Source organism: Talpa europaea (assembly GCF_964194135.1).
Source record: "Talpa europaea genome assembly, chromosome: 1".
NCBI classification, from domain to species: Eukaryota; Metazoa; Chordata; class Mammalia; order Eulipotyphla; family Talpidae; genus Talpa; species Talpa europaea.
This window is the reverse complement of record NC_140073.1, coordinates 10,654,661-10,673,721: the sequence shown is the minus strand read 5'-3', so window position 1 is coordinate 10,673,721 and position 19,061 is coordinate 10,654,661. Positions and strand designations below refer to the sequence as shown.

The following is a 19,061-nucleotide window of genomic DNA, read 5'->3' as shown; positions in this document are numbered from 1 at the left end:
TTTGTAGTTTTATTATTAGCAAGGTTTTTAGCACTTAACCTGGCTCTTTACTTCCAGGCACAAAATTTTAATTCAAGGTTAAACCATGATCTTGGAGAAAGGACATGGCTTCCAGAGACTGGTTGCTGCTTATGATGGATTCATTAGATAAACATGACATTTTTTAAATTACAGAATATAGAAATAGCACATGCAACTGTTCTGAATTTCTTTATCTACAATGAATACAGAGATATATTGTCTTCTTTCCATATTATATATAATATTCCATAACATAATAAGTATGTACTAAAATATAAGATTTCAGTAAAACAAATTAATAGAATGACTTCCTTGGAGATTTCTACAAATAATATTGATGATAATATATGTATCAATCAGTTCTAATATATGTGTTAATATGTTTTACTAGGTATAAGTGTGAAATCCTTGTTTTAGTAGGTGATGCTTACTTTTATAAAATTTATCTCTTTTCCTATCCATTCTATCATTCTTGAAAATGTATTTAAAAAAAATACTTGTGAATATTCCCATGAATTTTACTAATCCTTTCTTAATTATGCATGCATTTTAATTATTATTTATCAAGTCAATGAGTTGAAATTTATAGAAATATTTAATCTGATATACTCTTAAATAATATTTAATATTCACAGGTAGTATTGTTCCAACATTACTTAAAAATCAACAGTCCCCAAAGATGCTAATATTCTAAGAAATAATTTTTTGGGGAGAATCATTACTAGAACAAAATTTATATAAAGTTTTAGTTAATATTTATTACCAACCTGATTTAAAAATGACTATACAACTCTATAGAAAGGAATACTATACTTTCAAATAAGTGATAAAATAGAGTTTACATTATGATTGAGTGCATTGCATCAATCCTTATCAAAAGTTATTAAGTGGAGACATTTCACTAAGATAGTGTACAATTTTCGATAGAATAATTTGCTATATGTTGACACACTCACAACTTGTGTAACTAGATATAAAAATGTCTTTCGAGGTTACAACTGATTTTTAATTGCAAATAATTACCACTGTTTAGACCAATGTGTTGAGTTTGAGATAATTTTGTTTAAATTTTTTTTGCAAATATATATGAATTCAATTCCTATAACATTTTATTGAAATAAATTATTTACATAGCAGTTTTCTCAGTGCCATTATGACATCCTTATTCCTGAGACTGTATATCAAGGGATTGAACATGGGAGTCAGTATGGTATAGAAAAGTGAGAGCAGTTTGTCAGTTCCAGCAGAGTGATTGGACTTTGGCCTTAAGTAAGTTATAGTAGCAGATCCAAAGAATAAAACCACAACTATGAGATGTGAAGAACAGGTGGAGAAGGCTTTGGCCCGACTTGTGGCTGATGGCAATTTCAGGATGGTGGAGACAATTTTGCCATAAGAGACAAGGATCAGCAGAAATGGAACTGTGACAAACAATACAGCAACTATGTAAACCATCATCTGATTCACACGGGTGTCCCCACAGGCCAGTTTGAGTATTGGGGGGATGTCACAGAAGAAGTGGTTGATGCGGTTAGAATTACAAAAGGGTAGAGAGAAAATCTGGTAAGTCTGTCCTATTTGGACTGGAATCCCACTGACCCAGGAGCCAGTCACCAGCTGGACACAGAACTTGTGGTTCATGACCAGAGGGTAGTGCAGTGGTTTACAGATGGCCACGTAGCGGTCATAGGCCATCACGGCCAGCAGGAAGCACTCGGTGGCCCCCAGTACAAGAAAACAACACATTTGTGTAGCACAGGCAATTAAAGAAATCGTTCTCCTCTGGCTCCAGAGATTTGTAAGCATTCTGGGGAGTGTAGCTGATACATAGCAGATTTCCAAGAAAGAAAAATTACCAAGGAAAATATACATGGGGGTCTGGAGAGTAGGGTCCACTTTTGTTATCAGAAATATGGTACTATTGCCCAACAAGATAATAATATATATGGCTAAGAACAATGTAAATAAAAACCACTGGAGATGGGGAACCTCCACAAAGTCCAAGAGAACAAATTCCATCAATCTAGTTAGATTTTCTTCAGGAGGTTTTTCTTCTTTCATCTGCAGAAGGAGAAATTTAGTGTGTGATTTTCACTTTGCATTCATGGATCAGCATCTCTTCCCTATATTGATTCAGGACATGTGATTGGCTTTTAGGATCATTGCAATTTCTTTCACTTTAAGATTGCTACTATTTATATCATTCTCATTTTGTTTTCAGTTTAGATTCAACTATCACTGTACACTGTGCTTGTACACCTAATACAAGGTTGAATATCTGATTTGGAAATAAGTGAAGCAGTACACACTTTTGGAATGAAATCCCACTTTTAAAAGGAAGAAAAGAATAAATATACAAAATAATAAAATTCCAATCTTTTTGTATCATTTTTATGGATGACACATTCATGAATTATATAATATATATTCATATATAAAATTATATATATTTCTAGTTATGCACCCCATATTTTAGTGACAAATCATAAGTGTATAACATAAAATATGTAATATGTAAGATTGGGGTTTTCCTCAAGGGGATAACAAAGAAGAAAGGCACAGATTTATTCTGTCTACTCTAAAAAAATCATTTATGCAATTTTCTTTTCTGTAAATGCTTCAGTTCTTTTTAATAATGCAAAATAATGTTCTAGTAGCTTTATTTGAAATTCAAGCCTATATTCCCTCAATAAGCCCAAATGATGAAGGGAATGTATAACAATATTCTAATTTAGCTGATATGGGAAGTTCCCTAAGCTTCAGCTATATTTGTACATTTGATATAAATTAGTAAACTAGCCCTTGAAATTCAGAAAAGAATATTCAACTTAAAACTTTCTTTTATTATTTTACAAAGTCATTCACTTTCACTTACAATGTTTTCCTTAACATTAATGTTAATTAGAGTCTCAAAGGATAAATTTATTTCATGGATTGCTTTACTTCAGAACTCTATTACAATGTCAAGCTAAACACACAAATATAACTCTAATTTATTACAATTCCCTGTCTCAGAATGAAGATTTCCTATGACTTATTATCTATACCTTGAGAAGTGCTTCAATTATTGTAGTTTGCAGTATTTCAAGGCAATTTAATAACATCATTAACATTAATTCACTGTAAATTATATTTAATGGAACCAGAAAATGTATAAAAATCACACATTTGCAACTATATATTAAACAATAATTTTAATTTAGAAGTCATATAAGTTAAAGTTTAGTATTAATATAAAATATTTCATATTTACCTTTCTTATTTGATATGATGTTAATTTTTTTCTCAGTATAAGAACTTAAATATTTAAATTACTGTAGGTGAAACCACTTGTTTTATCAAGGATATCAAGTGACCTCTCTGAACATAAAGTGCTCTTTAAATATAATAGTTACCAAGGCCCCAGGGATCTTTTTTACCTGACACGTGTAAATTTCTCATGGCATTTCTAAAATCATCTCTGTGGCACTCTCTGACTTGTTATATTTTATTTTTCCTAGAAAGCTCTCATTGTTATCTCTCTCACTTACTGAAACTTAATTTTGATATTGCCATCTATTCTTCTTTCTCTTAAACTTTATGACACTTCAAAAATATGGTTTTTATAATTTATTCAAATATTATAATGTTGTAGTGAAGACTGGCTTGTTATTACCCAGTGCCTTTTTTTTTTAACCAGAAATGGAAAGATTTCCTATTTGTTTTAAATGTGTTTTAAATAATGAAAATTATATGTCAGTTGGCTTTTACTATGTCCTTTTTTCATAGAAACTTTGATTTATTTCTCAAACAGTTCAGTAGTATTACCAGTTTGAATCATATTTTTGTTGTTGATTATTAATTTTTGAAGTGAAGGACAATTTATTTTTCTGAATTAGTTTCAGGAAATACAGAAGCATGTATAAATTTTATTTAAATTTTAATTTGTTTTTAAAATTAAAATTTTAAAATTTTAATCTTATTTAAATTTTAATTTGTTTTTTGATAATGACTGATGGTGAGCATCTTTCAGTGAGGTCTGTATCTCCTCTGTTGAAATATTTTTTCAGGTTATATGTATATTTGTTGGATCGTTTCTTTTCTTATGATTGAGTTTTGTGTATTTAAGTTTTGGGTGTGCTTAGAAAATTATATATTTACTTTATTGGATATACAATTTGAAAGTATTTCCCACTTTGGCTTTTATTTTAAATCTATAAATAATGTTAATCTAAAAGAAAAATATTTCAATTTTGATGCAGTCCCATTTATAGATATTATTATGTATTGCACACTTGGTAACACATATAAAATGTGTTGCCTAATTTCAGGTCACAAATATTTTCCTCTTTTTTTCCTGATAGTTCTATCATTTGATATTCTACACACAAATTTATTACCCAATTTTATTCATTTTTATAAGCCATGGATTTTAGGCTTTGGTGTTTAAATATTTAGTAGACTTTCTTTCACTTATGAAATATGGCAACATTATCATGATTTTTTTGAGTATTTGAAAAAAAGATTGAAGTAGAGTCACACATCAGTACTGATATAAGTGTTCATAATCATAAATTTTTGAACATTTGTTTTTTGGGAAACTATTTCAAATAATGGCAAGGGGGGGGGTCATATTATCCGTAAGCCATTTTACAAGTGAACTCTTCAAACTGAAGAATGAATACTGCTTTCTAATATCAAAATTACATAGAAACATCAACAAAGTGGATGGAAAGATATTTTTTAAATGTAAAAGTGTGTGCACACATAGCTTTTAAATGATGAAATAACTGCTGTGGAAAATCTTACCACTAACAATCACATCTAGAGAACATGAAGCTTTTTTCTAGGAAACCGTCATGGGTCTTTCCAAGGCCTTTCTACTATGCCCCCATTGCTATGAGAACTACATGAAATTGACTACTAATGAATTATTTTACATCCATGGCTGCCTCCACAGCTATGGGGTGTTAAACACATGCAAAGCAAAGCAAAGTACTCTTGACACTCAAAGTGCTCAGTCACACCAGTTTTCTTAAAAGTACCAGACCAGCAACTTTGTAAATCATTTCCTAACTCAAAAAGATTTCTGCACCAGTTGAAAGATACTAACACGAAATCAGTCAGCACCTAATACTGTCAGCAAGACATGGTGATATTTTCTCCCTTAGAACTGTATTCAAGCACATACAGCAAACTATGCATGTATATCGTTCACACAGGAGTATTTCTGAAGTCTCGGTGTTGATAGTCTGGGACTTTTGAAATGATGGCAACACAGAGTTTCTCTCCTCTCCTCCCTTCCCCTCCCCACCCCTCCCCTCTCTCCCTCTCCCTCCTCTTTGAGTTCATAGCTATGACTTCTGCAAACTTCCAGGAATGAAAGGAGGTGAAAATAAGACACGGCCTTTGTTGGCTGTGCAGTCTCCTCACTAGCAAGAATTGAGTCATCTGCTCACACTTAGCAGGAAGTTTATGGTGATATATGGACTATTTCAAATCCCCAAACTACAGGTAGGGAATAGATAAATGTGGGATAGAAGTTAAGGTTGGTAAATATGTGCTGGTCTATAGTATATCCAGTATCAAATTATCGCCTCTATATATCCTCTCTTTGCACAGTTTAAATAAATTCCCACATATCGTGTGGCTGAAAAACCACGTATTTGTTATTTATTATCTCAGCAGTTCTATGTATATCATGATTATGAAATACTAGAATCATTTCCTTGAAACCCTCTAAAATATAAACAAACAAAAAAACCCACACATTCATGAGATACTAATGAGGCTATTATTAGGTCTTACTAAGGGCAGAGGGGAAAGATTGATAACTACATAAAGAGTAATGATTACAGAGATAGAAACATAGAGTTTAAAAGGGTTATGCCCATGACTGAAAACCTAGACTATTTAAGGGTACATATTCATTCAATGAGTTTTAGTCATACAATTTTGTGATTTATTTTGTTTTAATTACTAGAATATGTGACACTATGATAACAAATGGTGCTCTTTAAATAGATACATCCTTTTACTCTGTAGAAAACCTCTCCTAAGAACAGAGGCATACTTTAAATTTCATTTGAAAAAAGGGAAACTACATGAGAATAATGTCTTGGTCATTATTTAGAACTTAGCAGAGTCAAATCATGGATAGTCAAAGAATTTTATAGAGGATCAGATGACTTTTTATGAACTATATCCTACGTTACTCTCCATTCAGAGTAACTATATCATAAGTTACTCTCTCCAATCATGGTTATGTGTGTCATATAAATGATAAATCCAGGGGATCATTTCAAAAGGCTGCCACATGGTGGATGAACACATCAGGAAGACAAAGGGGAGAGAAAAAAATAAAATGAGAAAATACGAAGACCTCAAGGTTTTGTAAAAGTACAAAGATGTAATTTGATTTTTAATTGACCACAAGTTCATAATGACATAATCATTAATTGATATTTTCTTTGAATATTACAAAAAATCAAGTCTACATACTTAGGTGAGGAAAGATTTGTGTAGCGTAGCACATTTTAAAAAATCTAATCATATAACAACAGTGCAAAGAAAATAATACTAATGTGGAAGCAAGTAGGTTTTCTTGCTCAGATAGTTAATACTGTAGAAAGCCCAGTTAGATATCGTAAACAATCTCTTAATATGAGCTGCTGATTCAAGAATCTAGAGTTGGGAGGGGACAGTCATTAATGATAATATCAGTTCAAACATTTAATGATGCCAAACACTTTAGAGAGGGTTAAAGACATGAAAGATTTGTTATATTGCTCTTTTTTTTAGTAGTGATGTGGATTTTAGTGTAATTCTGAAAATAAGTTCCAATATTTCCTTCTCCTGAAAAATCACAGGTGTTGGAATATTTTTAGCTATGAATTGGTATGGGAGTAACTGTTTATAAATAAGAAGAAATATTTATAAATGTAATAAATTAAAATTCAATTATACTTATAATTTAATTTAAAATATCAAAGTATTTAATAAAAACTTATTCAATAATATGAAAATAAATTATTACCTAAAATGAAATATAAATGATAAATAAGAAGAAATAATTCAAAGCACATTACTTTGGAACCAGATTTCTACAGAGAGCAGAGAAATACATGTATAGTAAAGTGTGGGTGCATGCTCTCTGTATATCATGTGCTTCATTAGAAACTTAAAAGAAGAAAACTGGGTGAAGGTAAGCTGCTGTTATGATGAGTGAAATTCACATAGATTCATTGCATGTTAAACAAATACGCCACATTGTTTACTGATCCTCAAAATCCCTGGATTTTGCCAGGGCAGCGATCTGTTATAGGTCATAGCAATATTTATTTATTCATTCACACAGTCAATTACTCACTCAACAAACATTCATGTTAAACTGTTCTTGGTCATTGTTTGTGGCAGAATTCCAAAATGCTACAAAATAATACAGCAAATATTTTTAAAACATTTATGTAAATATCTTGTATCCATTTATACATTTTAGTCAAAATTTTTAGCAGATTGAATTCATTTGGTTTTTAGTTTTTATATGGACTCTCTATGCATATTATTTTTATTTACAGAAACAATCTATTCTATGGGTATGGAACATTGAAGATAGATCAATTTGCCTTGTATAGATCCTTGCACAGTAAGTGTAGGCTACTATTTAGAAGTGTCTGAAAGAACAACACAAATTGACATGATGAACATAAAAGGAAATGTGGGGAGTGTGATGTTTTGCTGAAAACTGGCAAAACAGACACTACATTTACAATTAAACTCATTGCATTATTTTTTAGAGAATAATTTTCTCAGTGCTGCGATTACATCCTTGTTCCGAAGGCTGTACATGAAGGGATTAAACATGGGAGTCACAATGGTGTAGTAAAGTGAGAGCAGTTTGTCAGTTCCAGCAGAGTGATTGGACTTTGGCCTTAAGTAAGTTATAGTAGCAGATCCAAAGAATAAAACCACAACTATGAGATGCGAAGAGCAGGTGGAAAAGGCTTTGGCCCTTCCGCTGGCTGTTGGCAGCTTCAGAACCGTGGAAATGATTTTGCTGTAAGAGGCAAGTATCAGCATAAATGGGACTGCAATAATCACCAAAGTTGCTACATAGATGGATATCTCATTTACAAAAGTGTCCCCGCAGGCCAGCTTGAGAATGGGGGGAATGTCACAGAAGAAGTGGTTAATTTGGTTAGAATTACAGAAATACAGAGAGAATATCAGGCTTGTTTGTCCTATCTGGATTGGGATTCCGGTGAGCCAGGCGCCAATAGCCAACTGGACACACATCTTGTGGTTCATGACCAGAGGGTAGTGCAGAGAGTTACAAATGGCCACATAGCGGTCATAGGACATCACAGCCAGCAGGAAACACTTAGTAGTTCCCAGTGTAATGAAAAAGTACATTTGAGTGGCACATTCCAGCCTAGAAATGCTTCTTTCCTGAGTCCACAGGTTCTTCAGAATCCTAGGAAGGGTGACTGACGCATAACAGATTTCCAATGAGGAAATGTTTGCTAGGAAAAAATACATGGGTTTCTGCAACGCAGAATCAATCCTGGTTACTATAATGATGAGGCTATTTCCTATTAAGATAATCATATAAATGATGGCAAACACCCCAAATAGTAACCCTTGGAGGTTTGGAAGTTCAGAAAATCCCATGAGTACAAATTGTGTCACAGAGTAAACATTGTCCTCTGATTTCATCTTGTCGTTAGGACATCTGTAGAAATGGCATAGTAATAATTCGGACAAATAGGTTACTTTCTGTAGATTTGTTCTTTTACGTAACAGCTAAGAATAACATAACATCAATTTCTTATAAACACTAAACCTATAGCAGACAGGTACCTGAAAAGTATGGTGAAGTGTATTTTTAATTATTAAATACAAAATTAGGAAAAAAATCCCCTTATTTTTTTTTCCCCTGTATGGGTCATAATATTTCTTTGTTTTGCTATTCATCTAAACACTCAAAACATTTTTAGTGAGCTTAGGTCCAACTGTAATATTCTATCGTTTAAAATTATTTACCAGTGGTTTAAAATACTAAAATATTTGCATCCTTCTAGTTGACATAGTTTTATTCGGTCTATTAATATAATTCAAAACAAATTTTATTAAACATTCCATTAATTTGTATATCATCTCAAATGATATTTAGAAAGACATAGTTTATTTTGAAAGTGTTGCTTTTCCTGTGACATTTCCAAAGTCTTGTTTATTTTTGACATTCTGCATAGGCTGTTTTATTATAAAAAATATTTAATGATCATTAAATATTGTGGTGGTTTATATAACCCTTAAAACTTTACTTTTCAATGTAAGGTCCATGAAACCAGCAGTCATAGCATTTATTCAGAGTTTGCTTTGGAGATAAACAAAACTATAAAACAATCTTTCTGTTTCATCAAAACTCAAAAGCAAAGAGGCAAGTTCATCAATATTTATGTTCAGGAAAGCATTTCTAATACATGCATTCTCATGCACCATGAAAAGAGACATCCACAACCACTAAGCTTTGATAATGTCTGGAGTTACACACATCCGCACCTGTTGACCCCATTCTGCAGACCTCATTTATTCCAGTCATTGTTTGCACATGTGCTGTGTGTGCTCATCCACACAGTATGTCCTGTATGATGGCCAATCTTTCCTGAAACAATGAAAAGTGAGTCACTTTATTTCTTTCTTTGCAATAGCCCCACTATGGAAGCTCTGGTTCCTACCCAAAAGTTGGACCATCCATCCTCTTCCAGCCTGGTGTCAATTAAAAAATTACAACTCTCTCTCAACTCTCTCTCTCACTCTCTCTCTTCTTTCTCTCTTTCCCAGTCTCATTTCTAAGAAATTTATTCTTTTCTTCCTGAACATTTTCTGTGAATGACAATAGGATGATTAAATAATAATTAATTTTAACATCTACAACATTTCAGTCTACATATTAAAATACTACAGATCCTTAAATGATGCCTCATAATTACAGAATTCTTATAATAGAAACTTGATTGTAGGAACTGTAAAAATGCTCTGAGTCTCCAGAACTATCAGAAACTAGTGACTAAGTCGAGATAACTAAAATATGATTTTAAGTATAAAAGACAATATAGCCATGACTTTTTTTTTATTTTTAACTGCACCATTTTACACATTTAATCATGTTTTATTCACCTGCTTAATTCAATCTAGAGATTGATTTTGGATAATGATTAAAGTTTTTTGCTGAATGTATCACTACATCATTCAGACTTAAGTGCCCCATACATCTTCCTTTAATATGCTAACTACTGTCCCCAAAAACTTATATTTCTTTATTCTCTTTATGATCTTTGTGAAAAGTCTCTACTCTTCTCCCATCCCCTTTCTCCATTTTCCCTACTCTTTTAGTAGGATATACATTTGAAATACAAACTGAAACTGAGGTCCAAAAGAAAGTATAAGAGAGCAACAATATATAGAACTAACATCAAGAATACGTAGTGTTCTAATCTAAAGACATTTTTCATGACTCAACTATTTATTTGTAAAAATGGAACAACCGTTTTATGAAGTTAATAGAATTCTCAATGCAAATTCATTTGAAAAGTGAAAAATGTTATTCTTTCCAAATCCTATCCAAAGTATGTGGTTTTCTTCTGAATGAAATCTCACCAAGAATGACTATAATCTTTATTGATTGACTGATTGATTTTACTACAAGGTACTATGCATTTTCGTCTTTGAAATGGTAATGAGAGTCAGAAAATTACAAAGACTAAGTGTTTTCGAGATTAAAAATGTATTAAAAATGTAAAGGAGTCATATAAAAGAAACATACACTAGCCCAATACAGATATTTCTGTAAATGACAGTTGTTGCTGGTTCTATAAACATAGACTTAAGTATTTGTATGAAATAAATTTCATATTGACAAAAATAATCAAATTATTACCTGACAGTTACCTATTTGGATAGAGGTTAAGTATAATGCTTACTTTTGTTACTGAGTTAAAGATACAAAGTGAGAAAAAGAGGTTTACTTTGAGGCTGGACAATTTACTTTTATTTAACAGAGATTACAAACTTATATATAGGTCCTATTGTCATAGAAAATTCTGCTCTTTAAATAACAATTATACATTACTCTGGGGATCAGCTCCTTTCCCAGGTCACTTTCTAATTGAACAAAACCTTCTTGCCTGCCACTCAAGGACTTGAACACAACCCAAAGCTGTCTGATCTTACCATGAAATGATGAACCAATAGTACTTTTTTTTATCATTAGAAATGTCAATATAAAAAGCCACCACCTTTGGGCATTTCCCCTCCCCTTGTGCTTGTTGGGTTTGAGTACCTGAACTCCCAGGGCTCCAGGGGCATTCACTTGGACCACAGCTTCCCTGTCCCTGCTACCCAAACACTGCCTTGGGTCAGTCCTCCCCAGGCTGCTTCAAACATAGCAAAAGCAGTGATAAATTAATGGTAAATTATGTCCGGAAAGTTGCTCCACCAATTGTGTTTAGGGAATGAATAGTAAAACCATATATGTAGCTAAATATCAACAACTAACTATTAGACTGAAAAAAAAAAATAAAAAGATAAAACCATTGCCAGCCACTGATAATCTGCAAGTGGGAAGTTTGAAGCAACTAGAACACACTGGCATGGGGAAGGAACACTAAATGGGAGACCACTCTGGAGAAGGAGCTGGCAGTTCTTTGTGAAGTACATTATAAACTTGCCATTCACATTTATCCAGCTGTCCTGAGCCTGGTGTTTTTCCATTTTACAGAAATGAAAACTTTTATTTACAAAAATACCTATAAACGAAAATTCAGGAAGTTTATGTGTATAGTAGAGAAACACTGGAAACAACTCTAATGCCCTTCATGCAGGGAGTGGGTGCACAAACTTCTAGATATGCATGGTGGTTATTCACTTCTCAGGAACAAGAGTGAGAGAAGGTACTGGCACCTCACAACTTGGACAACTCCCAATACTTCCCTCCCGGTGAAAAGCAAACCAGAGCCAAAGTCTTTAGAATCATACTCCAAGGAGACAACATTCTGGAAAAGGGTGAAGTGCATGTGCAAAGCCTGGTTATCTGCTGATGGGTTTATGGGAGTTGTCAACAATAAAGACTCAACAGGTGAGAATTCTGGAGAAGGCTGGGAAGCTACTGTTTCTTCACTGTGTTTGTAGTTATATGACTGTATTGATAGGTCAAATTCCAGAGACTTGCACCAGAAGAGTGCATTTTACTTTCTCTGCAATTTTAAACTTTTAGTGTGTGAATTTAAGAATACATTTTAAAATACTGTCAATGAACAAAGTCATTACTATAAGTCTGTATGTGTTCCTTCCTTTCATCCAATTTAAAAAACATATTTTGTCCAATGGGAACTCTACTTCAAAGTTCATCCTGCATTTTTTTTTCTTTGTGTAGTGTAGATTTGCATAGTTGCTTGTATTTTCTCATGTAAAATACATGAGAAATACTTACCATGATAGATAAAATACTTATCATGATAGATAAGTCCAGAGTGTAAATTCAGAGGCTGCCTCATGATGAATGAACACATTAGAAAGACAAAGGGTAGAGAGAGAAATAAATCAAGAAACTACAAAGATCTTAGACTTCTGGTAAAGGTATAAATGTAGACATAATTTGACATTTAATTGGCATAAGTTCATAATGATATAAATTTTAGTTAATATTTTGACTGGATATTGCAAAGATTTAAGACTACATATTCCCTGTTTAGATGAGGAAAGTTTTAAGGAGCACAGTTTTAAAAATCTAAACATATTGCAATAGTGAAAAGAAAATAATACTTTTATGCAAGGAAGTCAGTTCTCTTGCTTAGATAGTGAATACTGTAGAAAGTCCCGTCTCTGAATAACAGTACTATATTTTCTCTATGAATTTATATATCAAATGCAACAAAGTCTAAAATGGACAAAGCTTCAGGTTTTGTTGCTTTAAACTTTTCCAATGCTTTTTCATGCTGGAGTGATATCTGAATCTTACAAGAATCCTGGGGCCTCAGAGGAAATGGTGTATTTTTACCATTCATTAATTGTAAAACATAAGGAATAAGATTCCAAAACAGGTACGAAATGGAGTTGCTTCTATTAAGCCCAATGTTATCAAGCTGAATCTCATATTTGGCTCTCTCAGAAAGTCAGTCGTAAATCATTCAATCAGATATTAAGTAATGTGGCTGACAAATGCCTGCCATCCTCCACAAAGAAAGCAACATGTAAAACCAATTTGATTTTTGTCTAGTATTACTTCCTTGTTCCTGCTCTTACAAATCAAATCTCTTGCCTTGTATAACCCTTCAAAACATAGTGACCACCACCATCATCATCATGGTCATCAAGATCTTCATCAGAGAGCATGTATTAAGTTCATAGAACATAAAAGTTGAAAAGAGGGGCATATACGCATATATACTCCCATGAATAAAATTTATAAGTAATTAATACATAATATGTAATGTTAGATGGTGGAGGATTTGGAGGGTTTATTGGGTTTGTGAAGTAAAACATAGCTATGTATAGGACAGCAATAAGATAACCTGCATTGGTATAATTATAACTGACACCCAGGATATTAGAATTTCAAAACAACTGCTAACAGCAGATTTTAGAAATAGATGAAGCAATCTCTTATATGAGTTGCTGATTCAAGAATCTGTAGTTGGGCGGGAGGCAGTGTTTCTGTGATAGTTACAGTTATATTTGAGCAATATTTATCAGTTCAAATGTTTAATAATGCTAAACCCTTTAGAAAGGGCTAAATGCATGAAAGACTAGTTTAATTACACTTTTTTAAGATTATGTGGATTGAAGGTAATTCTGAAAATAATTTTCAATATTTTCTTTCGTTTAAAACTCACAGGCGGGGCCTCCCCTGGTGGCACAGTGGTTGAGCGCTGAGCTACGAAGCTGCCTGTAGCTTCTTAGTGCCAGTTCTATCCCCGGCCTCTGGGGTGGGTCCCACATGGCGCGCAGACCTCTCCTGCTGAGCCTGCTGCTCCCCTCAGCAGTGTCTTTCGTCAGTCTGCCTGTTCTGTTCCCCGCTCTGGCTCTGGTGAATTCTCTCACCCTCTCGTGCTTCTGACTGTACCCAGTGCTTGTATAAATAAATTTAAAAATCTTAAAAAAAAAAAAACCTCACAGGCGATGGATTTTTTTTAACCATGAATTAGTACATGATCAACCATTTAGAGTGTCATTGAGAAAAGATGAAATTATTCCATGAAAATTACATTGGAGCTGGGATTTCTGCATAGAACATAGAAATACACGCAGAGTGAACTGGCTGACTTGGGTAGTTGCTCTCTGTATATCATGTGCTTTGTCAGAAAGTTACTAGGGTGAAAACTGGGTAAACTGATTAGAGATAGTCCATATGATACATAGCATGTTAAATAAATGTGTTCTATTGTTTATTGATGCTCTAAAGTCTCTAGATTTTTCAGAAATCTCTAGGTTTTGCTTGGAATCTGTCATAGGTCATAGCAACATTCATTTATGCATCCATACAGTCAATTACTCACTCAACGAACATTCCTATTAAACAGTTCTTGGTCAGAACATGTGTGAAAGAATCCAAACGTGTTAAAAAAATCATGAGGATATTCCAAATATATAGGTAAATAATCTTTCATTCTTCTGTATATTTTTCAAAATTTTTACCAGATTGAATTCAGTTTTTATTATGTTTACTTTTTATATGAACTATGTGATGTATACTATTTTATTCATAAAGGAGGATATTCTGTAGGTTGAGTCATTGAAAATAGACTCATTTATCTGGTGTCAAAGCATAGTAAATAGACTAACATTTAAAAGTGTCTGAAAGTACATCATAAGCTGAAGTGATTAACTTCATAAAGGGTAGTATGCAGAGTGTGATGTTTCTATGATAACTGTTTGGCAAGTAGAAAAAACACCACGCTATTTTTTAAGGAACAATTTTTTCAGTGCTGCGATCACATCCTTGTTCTGAAGGCTGTATATCAAGGGATTAATCATGGGCATCACTATTGGGTAGAAAAGAGAGAGTAGTTTGTCAGTTAATGCAGAATGATTAGATTTGGGCCTGAAGTAGGTGATGGAAGCAGACCCAAAGAATAAAACCACAACTATGAGATGGGAAGACCACTGAAGAAGGTTTTGGCCCGTCCACTGGCTGTTGGCAGCTTCAGAATCTTGGAGATGATTTTGCCATAAGAGAAAAGTATCAAAGTGAAGGGCATGGCAAAAATCACCAAAGTTGCTATATAAACATAGATCTCATGCAGAGAAATGTCCCCGCAGGCCACCTTGATGACTGGGGGGATGTCACAGAAGAAGTGTTTGAGTTGGTTGGAACCACAGAAATGCAGAGAGAATATCAGGCTTGTTTGTCCTATCTGGATTGGGATTCCAGTGACCCAGGCACCAACAGCCAACTGGACACACATCTTGTGGTTCATCACTAGAGGGTAGTGCAGAGGGTTACAAATGGCCACGTAGCGGTCGTAGGACATCACAGCCAGCAGGAAGCACTCAGTGGTCCCCAAAATAACGAAGAAGCACATTTGGGAGGCACACTCCACCTTAGACAGGCTTCTGTCCTGAGTCCACAGGTTCTTCAGAATCCTGGGAAGGGTGACTGACACATAACAGATATCCAATAAGGAAAAGTTTCCCAGGAAAAAATACATGGGTGTCTGCAGTGCAGAATCAATCCTGGTTAATATTATGATGAGGCTATTTCCAATTAAGATAATTATGTAAATCATGGCAAGTACCCCAAATAGTTACCCTTGCAGGCAGTGGAAACTTCTCTCTCTATGTACATGTAATTGATGATATATGTGATTGTACATATGGTTTAAAATAATTTTCTCCTTTACTTCTTTATCTATTGATGTGCTCATAAAGAATTGATTTCATTCTATGCTTTAAATAACATAAATGAAACACTGATGGTAGAAAGACCAGGTTTATGGAATAGGACAAAACATTTCTATGCTTGGAAATATTCACCTGGACCAAAAATGTTAATTGCTATATTCATCAAAAACTGCTTGAATTAAAAACTATGAATTAGTTATAGAGACAGAAGCATACCATTGTCTAATAATAATGAAAATTTTTACATTATTGATTTTTTCCTTATATATATCTTTATTATTTGTTGATACAAAAAGTAAATTTTATTGATGATTTTTCTACAAATACATTATTGTTTCAATCAGATCGGAACAGTATGGGGCCAATGGGTGATCACTTGACAACTCAAAGAAAAGTGTTAAAAAGATACACAGAAAACAGAATTTAGCATTACCCTTTTTATCTTTTTAGAATGCAAATGAGATTTCACATTAAAAAATCAAAATTGGATTAGGGTCAAGCAAACCATCCTATGGATCAGTGCATGCACATGGTTGTCAGTGTCTGTGTCTCTGTAGAAATATGAGAATATCAGTGATGGATTTTTTTTATTAATACAAAATGACATGTGATCATTTAGATTTGACTTTTCTATTTTGCTCTTCAAACTATAGTAACCTAAATAATTTTTGAAATTTAAGATAACTTGATTTTGTGTGTGTGTGTCTGTGTGTGTGTAATGCCTCTCTGATAAAGACAGTTAAAGTTACCCTATAAAACTCATTTAAACTAATTTAAACTGTCATTTTATGGATACTAATAATTTTAGACTCTCCCAATTCTGAGAAAAAGTATACATTTTTGATTATCAGGTTGCTGAAGATATTAAATTGAGCATGAAAACATACACTCATTCATTGAATAATTCCTTATTTTTTTCTGAAATGTAAAAAATTTCCCCAATATTCCTTAAGTTTACACACTCATAGACCTACCTGAAGCAAGCAGGGCTTTCTGTTCTGTTGTGGTAGCTGAAAATAAGTGGGAGGCTTTTTATTTTACCAGGCAGCATCTGGGACTTAAATCTCCGATGCTTCTACCCTCAGGCTTCAGGGTATGTCAACATGTATTAATTATATTTCCTGTTGTATATTCTCCCCTGTGAATAAAGTAACACCTTAGCAAAACTGAGCCTTATGTCTTCACTATTGGCAGCACATTGACCTGACAGGAAGAAAACTAGATTTTTTTTATGCTAAACTTCACATTTACAAATAATTGGACATGCTCAATGTCTAGTCAAACTGAAATCCCATGAAATCCAAAAAAAAAATACCCTGTACTTAGTCATCCAATCTCCTCTTTAATGTTCATTATGTTTCTTCTATTTTTTAAAACATTTCTTTCCCAGCTTAATTATGAATATCACTGTTCTTCATTGGTACCATTTTCATTGAGCTATGATTTTTATAAACTTTAAAACTCATCCTTTCAAAATGTGTACTTCTTTGCATTTTTTTTATGTTCACAAGGTTGTGCAAACACCACTATTCCAATCCACAAAACTTTTCATTGCCCTAATAAATAACTCATATGTGTTAGCCATTCCTTTCCTTGGCAGCCAGTGGTCCATATTGGGATTATACTTTATTGCCCATAGTAGAAGTCACCTAAATGGCATTAAATATATGAGAGGAAATTTTGCTGGCTATTTCACTTAACACAAAGTTTTCAAAGTTCATCTACCTTTTAGTATTCGCAGAATTTCCCTTTTTTATGCTGGAATAATTTTCCATATTTTGAATTAACACATTTTGTTATCCATTCAGCAGTTAACCAATATTTGGATTTTTTCCACATTTGGTTATTATGAGTAATGATGATCGAGCATTCATGTCAATGGAAACTACAAAGGTAATTTTATTTAACAACCATTGTTTTATTCCTTTGCCCAACATCATTCACTGTCCATTGATTTTATCTTTCTCTAACATTGTTTATACAAATGCAACATTTCATGAATTATGATTATTTTATTCATAATGAAATCTCTCTATTACATTTTAACTTAGAAATAAATCATGTGTCTTACATTTATGGAAATTTTGCACAAGGATTTTCAAAGGATAAACAGTGAAACAGATTTTAAAGATTATAATACAATATAAATAAAATGCACTATCAAGGTAAAGTCAATGTTCTTAGTAAATTAATAATCCTGCACAATATAGATACACTTAACTCTTTCTAACATAGACGTGATTTATGATTATGTTCAAGCAAGAAATAACATTATGTCCAATTAAACAAGTGCGTTGTAAGAGGTAAGTTTATACAATTTTACATATACAAAGACCTACTGAACTACAAAATGCTGTTAAGTATCATGATGAGTTTGAATACAATCTTTTAAGTGTATGAAAACAATTCTACTATTTTTCTAAGAATAAATATAGTGTGATACTATCATTAGTTGTTTAATAATTTGAGAATTGTTGGAAATTTTGAATTTCATATCCTATGCAACCACTCCACAAGACAGAACAATGGAGTTTTCCATACAACTTGAGCCTTGAGCTTCCACCCTGAACTCTAATGTGACAGGGACACTATCAAGCTTCCAGAGATAGTCTCTCTCATCTCATCAATTGAAATGCTCTCGCTTTCTTTTCTATATGTGTATTGCTCAAGTATTCTACTTTCTCAGTGGCTTTCTAACTATGTGCATACAAAAAAAAATAGATTACACACAGCCTCATGAATCTGCTTAACTGTGTTTAAAATTTTGTAATGATTGAGTAATTTCAGAGATCGAATTTGACCTATGTTGACTGATGATGCCTTGGACAGATTTTTTTTCTTTGTGGTAATTTTACTTTACATTGTTGTTTGTGTATTTGAAATATAGGCTCTCCCCCACCATGTATTGATTGTATACTTTCTTTTTTTTTTTTTAAAGATGTATTTATTCATGCATACAAGAACCAGGGGACAGGCCAGTAGTGGGGGAGGGTGAGAGGATTCACTAGAGACAGAGTGAGGAGCAGAACAGCAGACTGACAGAAATACTGAGAGAAATGCTGAGGGGAGCAGTGGGCGAGACAGAAGCGTCTGCCATGCCATGTGGGTATCTTCCCTGATGGCTGGGATCGAACCCGCTCTGCAGAGGCTGCAGACAGTTT

The 19,061-nt window shown here is 33.2% G+C and overlaps 3 protein-coding genes across 3 annotated transcripts; all 3 read right to left on the bottom strand.

The window, feature by feature from the left end:
* Positions 1-1,143: 1,143 nt before the first annotated feature.
* LOC311171774 (olfactory receptor 10AG1-like) lies at positions 1,144-2,096 on the bottom strand (the record flags this gene model as incomplete). The annotated part of the gene is made up of 1 exon (XM_084234832.1): positions 1,144-2,096. Exon 1 carries the CDS (start codon positions 2,080-2,082, stop codon positions 1,144-1,146), a length of 939 nt encoding a protein of 312 aa, XP_084090958.1. The 5' UTR covers positions 2,083-2,096.
* Positions 2,097-7,785: 5,689 nt separating this feature from the next.
* On the bottom strand, positions 7,786-8,715 carry LOC311171347 (olfactory receptor 10AG1-like; the record flags this gene model as incomplete). Its single annotated transcript, XM_084234097.1, has 1 exon — positions 7,786-8,715. The coding sequence occupies one exon, from the start codon at positions 8,713-8,715 to the stop codon at positions 7,786-7,788; it is 930 nt and encodes a 309-aa protein (XP_084090223.1).
* A 6,196-nt stretch (positions 8,716-14,911) lies between these two features.
* Positions 14,912-15,785, bottom strand: LOC311169414 (olfactory receptor 10AG1-like; the record flags this gene model as incomplete). The annotated part of the gene is given in 2 exon segments (XM_084231315.1): positions 14,912-15,161; positions 15,164-15,785. Coding segments are annotated over 2 exon segments (828 nt in total). The 3' UTR covers positions 14,912-14,955.
* Positions 15,786-19,061: the final 3,276 nt, after the last annotated feature.